The sequence below is a fragment of the Hypanus sabinus genome, unplaced genomic scaffold (genome assembly GCF_030144855.1).
Source record: "Hypanus sabinus isolate sHypSab1 unplaced genomic scaffold, sHypSab1.hap1 scaffold_1286, whole genome shotgun sequence".
NCBI lineage: Eukaryota > Metazoa > Chordata > Chondrichthyes > Myliobatiformes > Dasyatidae > Hypanus > Hypanus sabinus.
In genome coordinates this window covers 89,638-96,355 of record NW_026779352.1, presented here as the reverse complement: position 1 = coordinate 96,355, position 6,718 = coordinate 89,638, and the positions used below count along the sequence as shown (strand labels likewise).

The 6,718-nt window shown below is 46.9% G+C and overlaps 1 protein-coding gene across 1 annotated transcript; it reads left to right on the top strand.

Annotated features, from left to right (window-relative positions):
• Nucleotides 1-2,831: 2,831 nt before the first annotated feature.
• Nucleotides 2,832-5,941, top strand: LOC132386736 (zinc finger protein 229-like). The gene has a single exon (XM_059959088.1). It carries the CDS (start codon nt 2,942-2,944, stop codon nt 4,400-4,402), a length of 1,461 nt encoding a protein of 486 aa, XP_059815071.1. The 5' UTR covers nt 2,832-2,941; the 3' UTR covers nt 4,403-5,941.
• The last annotated feature ends 777 nt before the right edge of the window (nt 5,942-6,718 follow it).

Below are 6,718 nucleotides of genomic sequence, written 5' to 3'. Positions count from 1 at the left end.
CCCTGCCACACAGCCACCTATTTTCCTAAGCTCCATGTAACTATCTGAGAGTCTCTTAAAAGACCCTATTGCATCCGCCTCTACCACTGTCGCTGGCGGTGCATTCCACACACACGCCACTCTTTGCTTAAAAAAACTTAGCTCTGACATCTCCTCTGTACCTACTTCCAAGCAGCTTAAACCTATTCCCCCTCGTGTGAGCTGTTTCAGCCCTGGGGGAAAAGCCTCTAGCTATCCACAAGACCAATGCCTCTCATCATCTTTTACACCTGCATGATTTTCTCCAGGGTGAATAAGATGATGAGCTCACTGTGGTTTTGTGTCTCTCTCTCCCTCTCCCCCTGCCCCTCTCTCTCCTCTGACATCACAGTCCCAACTCACTCAGGCTCTTAAAGCGACACTCACAGTAAGCGAACCTGAGGTCTCGGAACACAATGCACCTCTAAAGTCTGACAGCAGACTAGCGAGTGAATCTTCGATGGTGCAGAGTCAGAAACCAAAGAGTTGCCAGCCTGAGTCAGGGCTTTGGGGCTCCAGAGAGAGATGGGGTCTAGAGTTTACCAGGAGGAGCAGGAATCAGATCAGCAGGATGTGGCTACAAAAGAAAAATCAGAAACATTTGGAAACTGGTTGGCCGAAAAAAAGGTGGTTAATTTCAGGCAGCAAATGTGGAGAGGAATAAAAAGACATCGTTTAGGGAGAGCCCCTTCAGCATGCCAAGCCTGTGTACTCCGCTGCTTAGTTCCTCTCTGAATTGCAGAGTTCCTCCAGTGTTTTGTGTATGTGCATCTCTGTATTTCCAGCAACTGCAGAATCTCCTGTGTTTTATAACTGCATTTTACTTTGGCATTAGATACACGTTGATATTGAGTATATTGTTTATGGGAGCCGCTATCTGCGTTAAAACAGCTGCAGAATTTTTCTATACACACGATAAAAAAAAAAATGAGGTATGGACATTGAACCGGTGCTTGCAGAAATGGTTAATGGCACCGTGATTACCCATAGGGCCATGCGTTAAGAATTTTGCCAGCGCTGAAGCGCCGATGAAATGCGCAGGCGTCCGGCTGAGGACGTCCCCGATGCACGCAGTACACAGAAGGCCTTGAAAATGTCGGGTGCAGGTAAGAGCAATTCTCTGTGTTTTTATCTTAAACACCGACTTCGGGACAATTCCTGTGAAATCCAGAGACAGTGGCCAACAATCTCAGGGCTGTCCTGCTCTTGTCCCTCTCTCTCAGCACCACGATCCATACACGGACCCCGGGGAGCTTCCGGCTGCTAAGTGAATGGGAACTGATGGATCTCTCAGACAGAGCTGAGCTCCAGCTATCTAAATGCAAGGATTAGGAACTCAGAGAAAGGGAACAAAATCTTTTACATCACCAGTTGAGAAAATCACCTTTGTTCTACCTCCAATCACTAACAAGAGAAAACCTGCAGATGCTGGAAATCCAAGCAACACACACAAAGTGCTGGAGGAATTCAGCATTAGTACTCTTTTCCGTAGATTCTGCCTGGCCTGCTGAGCTCCTCCAGTATTTTGTGTGTGCTGCTTCCTCTACCTCCTCTTGCTCTGGACTTTTCTACTGGTGAAAACATGTTTTGACCAATTCTCCCTGGGTACGTAATGATATCAAACACCTTTGCCCTGGGCAACGAGTAGCTTTCACATCACAAATGTGCCAGACTCCAGTGAGACAGAAAGACTACTGCCCTTCCCTTCATATTCATTGGCATTGCCATCACTGAGTTCACCACTGTCAGTCTCTGTCTGATGTGTGTATTGTGGCAATGCAAACGTTGCTGGAGAATTGGGGGAGGCTTCAGGGGCATATAGAAACTGAGTTCACCACTATCAGTCACTGGGGGGGGAGGGTTCAGGGGAAATATTTATGTCGAATACAGAAACTGGTGATACTTGTGTGTATTCTGGTGTTGCAAAAGTTGCTGGAAAATTTGCAAGTGGGAAGAAGTGGAGTGATATTTGGAAATCTGACTTTTTAAAGCGTAACTTAGCAAGCAAACCACATATGGACAATGTACCAAAACTTTGGTGAGAAAATCCTTCAATTCCCATTACAGGCCTGCTACATAGGTTGTGTGAGAGTGCAGATGAACTGGATCGAACCCAGAGGAGATCAAAGTTCCTATTGACCGTGATTTGCTCGCTGTGAAAATGAATACCTCTCTATAAAAAATGCACAGTGCAAGATTTATGTACACGCTGGTTATTACAAATTAGAGGGGGTATTGAAGATGGGGAGACCTGTAGTGTCCCTGATGCCCTCACTTACAAGAAGTGCATCCAGCTGCAGCTTTTAACCCTGCACTTCAAGGAGTTGGAACTTGAACTACATATGGAAATTGATGGACATTCCAGATACCAGCACTCTACCCAGTCAGGAGATGATTACTCTGTTCAACTTGGGTTGAACATCACTGTAACAGTGTGATACCAAATCAAATCTTGGCAACTCAAGTAATCTCATCTGAAATGTTGTCCTACACCCATTGATGGATTTTGTAAATCTTTTACAGGTTAAAAACGGGAAGGAATTTGTCTCCAGGAATCTCACACACGACACGCCAGTTTTGTTGTCTCTTTCTAGATATTTAAGAAGTGGAGCAAGGGATTCAATCGACCATCCTTCTTGCTCAGACTGTGCGAAGGGATTCACTCGGTCATCTGACCAACCAGCAAGCCCGTCATTTTATACAGGAGAAAGGCCATTCACCTGCTTAGGAATGGATTCACTCAGTCATTTCAACTGAAGGTATATCAGCAAGTTCACACAGGGCAAGGCCATTCAACTGTTGTGTGTGTGAGAAAGGATTCTGTCGGGCATCCCACCTGTGGACACACCAGTCAGATCACACTGGGCAGAGGCTGGTCATCTGCTGAATTTAAGGGAAGGGATTCTCTCGGTCATCTGTCCTAATGGCACACCAGCGTGTTCACACCAAGGGGCGGTCATTCACCTGCACAGTCTGCAGGAAGGGATTCACTCAGTCATCCAAACTACAGAGACATCAGCGAGTTCACACTGGGGAGAAGCTGTTCACCTGCTCAGTCTGTGGAAAGGGATTCACTCGGTCATCCAACCTACAGAGTCATCAGAGAGTTCACACTGGGGAGAAGCCATTCACCTGCTCTGACTGTGGGAAGAGTTTCACTCGGTCATCCCAACTACTGGTACACCAGTCAGTTCACACTGGGGAGAAGCCGTTCACCTGCTCAGACTGTGGGAAAGGATTTACTCAGTCATCCAACCTACTGGTACATCAGCGAGTTCACACTGGGGAGAAGCCATACACCTGCTCAGTCTGTGGGAAGGGATTCACTCAGTCATCCAACCTACAGTGTCATCAGAGAGTTCACACTGGGCAAAAGCCATTCACCTGCTCAGTCTGTGGGAAGGGATTCACTCGGTCATCCAACCTACAGAGTCATCAGAGAGTTCACACTGGGGAGAAGCCATTCACCTTCTCAGTCTGTGGGAAGGGATTCACTCTGTTATCCAACCTACAGAGTCATCAGCGAGTTCACACTGGAGAGAGGCCGTTCACCTGCTCAGAATGTGGGAAAGGATTCACTCGGTCATCCCAACTGCTGGTACACCAGTCAGCTCACACTGAGGAGAAGCCGTTCACCTGCTCAGACTGTGGGAAGGGATTCTCTCAGTCATCCAACCTACAGAGTCATCAGAGAGTTCACACTGGGGAAAAGCCATTCACCTGCTCAGTCTGTGGGAAGGGATTCGCTCAGTCATCCAACCTACAGAGTCATCAGAGAGTTCACACTGGGGAGAAGCCATTCACCTGCTCAGTCTGTGGGAAGGGATTCGCTCAGTCATCCAACCTACAGAGTCATCAGAGAGTTCACACTAGAGAGAAGCCATTCACCTGCCCAGTCTGTGGGAAGAGATTCACTGATCCATCCATCCTACAGAGTCATCAGAGAGTTCACACTGGGGAGAAGCCGTTCACCTGCTCAGACTGTGGGAAGAGTTTCACTCGGTCATCCCAACTACTGGCACACCAGCAATTTCACACTGGGGAGAAGCCATATACCTGTTCAGTCTGTGGGAAGGGATTCACTCAGTCATCCAACCTACTGGTCCACCAGCGAGTTCACACTGGGGAGAGGCCATTCACCTGCTCAGTCTGTGGGAAGGGATTCACTCAGTCATCCAACCTACTGGTCCACCAGCGAGTTCACACTGGGGAGAAGCCATTCATCTGCTCACCGTGCGGGAAGGGATTCACTAGCTCAGCTAAACTGAAGATACATCAGAGAGTTCACACCGGGGAGAAGCCGTTCACCTGCTCATTCTGTGGGAAGGGATTCACTCGGTCATCAAACCTACTGGCACACCAGTCAGTTCACAATGGGAAGTAGCCATTGTTATGAATCCCTGGGTTTCCTTTGCTGTGGACTGTCATTTTAAGAGAGAGAGATTAAGAAGGTGAATCAGTCTGACTTGCAGCTTGTTTACATCGCTCGCAGCTTGTTTAGTTTTAACCGAGAACACAGACACTCAGAGTCAGACGGAGACGAAGGAGGGAAAATGGAAGGATCGAAACCAGGGAACTAGTGGCCAAGAGTCACTGTTTAGAAGTTTCCTATGCCCACAAGGGTGGGTTAATTATTGATCCATGTACATTGAATGTGTGTTTGTCACCTTGTTTGATCCATAGGAGTGGATCTGATTTGGGATGTCCTGTGGAAACCACTTATGTGTTAACCCTTGCCTGGCTGTGATGTGGTAGTTCACTTGAAGATGATACACCTTGTGACAAGTCACTTTTGGTGATAATTTGTATGTGGATTTGGAGCGATGACGGATAAAATCTACAGCGACTGTTCTCTTGTTTTACCACCGTGGAACCTGAGGAATTTGACATATTTGCCTTCTCTCACCATTTACCCTGGATTACAAATCTCTCTCCCTCATCGCCTATTCTGTGGTTGAACTGAACTTTCATACTTTAGCATCTCAAGACTGCAAGCCTTGTTTCCCCTGAGCTCAATAGTTTGGGAGTTATACTTATACACATTTATAAACTTAACACTGTTAACTTCTGTTTATCTTGTTTAAGTTGCAATATTACAAGTAGATTCCAATAAAGACAGATTTAACATCAAAACCAAACTCCAGATGTAATCTATTGCTGCTGGCTTGTTTCTAAAGCATTATGGTTCGTAACAAATTTGGGGCCTGCGTCTGGGATATGAACAAATTTGCGAGCTATTGATCGAAGAATTATCATTTGATTGGGGAAATCCCTTTTGATTTATTTGTTGTGGAAATCACCAGCAATGGACATTTATAAATTTCTAGAAGCGCCAACCCCTAAGGGATTAGGAAAAGCCAAAAAGAATGAATTGCTGACTGATGCTAATGGATGAATCTTAAGCAGGTAAGGGGCTGTGAAGGACAAGGGCAAGCACACAACTGGGAGAGAAGGTAAAGGTAAAACAATAGGGGTTTTATTATAAAATATAGGCATCCACCCCATTTTTCAGAGACTGGGATCCCTGGTTCAACCGGTAATGACGTGCATTTCAATGTGCTCACCTCCCAGTCCTCGATTCTCCAAATGAAATTGTTATCACATTTGATCTTTCTTCATATGATGACCTAACCATTTCAGGGATCAGTCTGTTGAAACTTCATTGCACTCTCTATAACAAATACTCTCTAACCACTTTGTTAATCCTCTGTGCAAAAACTGTTCATCTTCTGCAGCCCCGTGTTGCCCCAACCATTCAGCTCCCAACCCTGTCATTGGCCCCACTTGCAGGTCAACAGTGTGCCGGTGTTTCCCCCCCAATATGAATCCCTATGCTCGCCACCACCGTGGGCTCAGACATTTTCACAGATTTCCACCGGGACAAACATCTTGTCCGCCCCCTCTCACACGATCTATTTCCTTTCAATAAAATCCCTCCTCTCCTTCCCCAGGGAGCTGGCATCAAACCGACGGGCCGAGCGGTCTCCTCCTACCTCTCGGTGACACATCAGACTCCGGCCGCAGGTGACGCTTCACAAACGCCCCAACTTCTCTTGGAGGGAAATGGAAATAAATCAAAAAACGGACATTTACTCCACTGTGATGTGGAGTTTGAGGCCGGAGCGGGAGGCGAACTCAGCAGGGGTAACGCCCTCTGGACTTGTCCAACTCTGCGACTGGTGGTAACAAGTGATTGACATCGCTTTGCACCAATGGGAATAGTGCAGCCCCTGAATCCTCTGTTGATAGCGGTGGGGGAGGGCTGGTCATGTGATTATTAGCCCAGCTATTAAACTGATAAAGCCCGAGCTCACCAGCGCATGGATGACGTAAGACGCTGTGCACGTAAGGGCAGATCCCGGTGTGGGAAGCCCATGCGTGACGTCAGGTGCGAGGGGGGTCTGTGCGACGTCACCTGTGGGGATGCGCTCGCATTTAAATGCACCTTAATGTGCGTTTCTTATGATTTCAGAGGGACAACAACATTAATCATGGGTTTCATTACAGAATCCACTGTTGTGAGATGTAAAGTCACTTGTTATGTGTCTGGCTGGGCCGTGTTGTTTTGGGGGCTATTGATCGATTAATTATCTATTTGATTGGGCATATCCCTTTTGATTTATTTGTGTGTGGAAATCAGCAGCAGTGGATATTGATAAATTTCTGTAGGTTGGATGACTGAGTGAATCCCTTCCCACGT

Coding starts and splice junctions, on each gene's coding strand:
- LOC132386736 (XM_059959088.1), top strand. CDS start 2,942: ATGGCACACCAGCGTGTTCACACCAAGGGGCGGTCATTCACCTGCACA.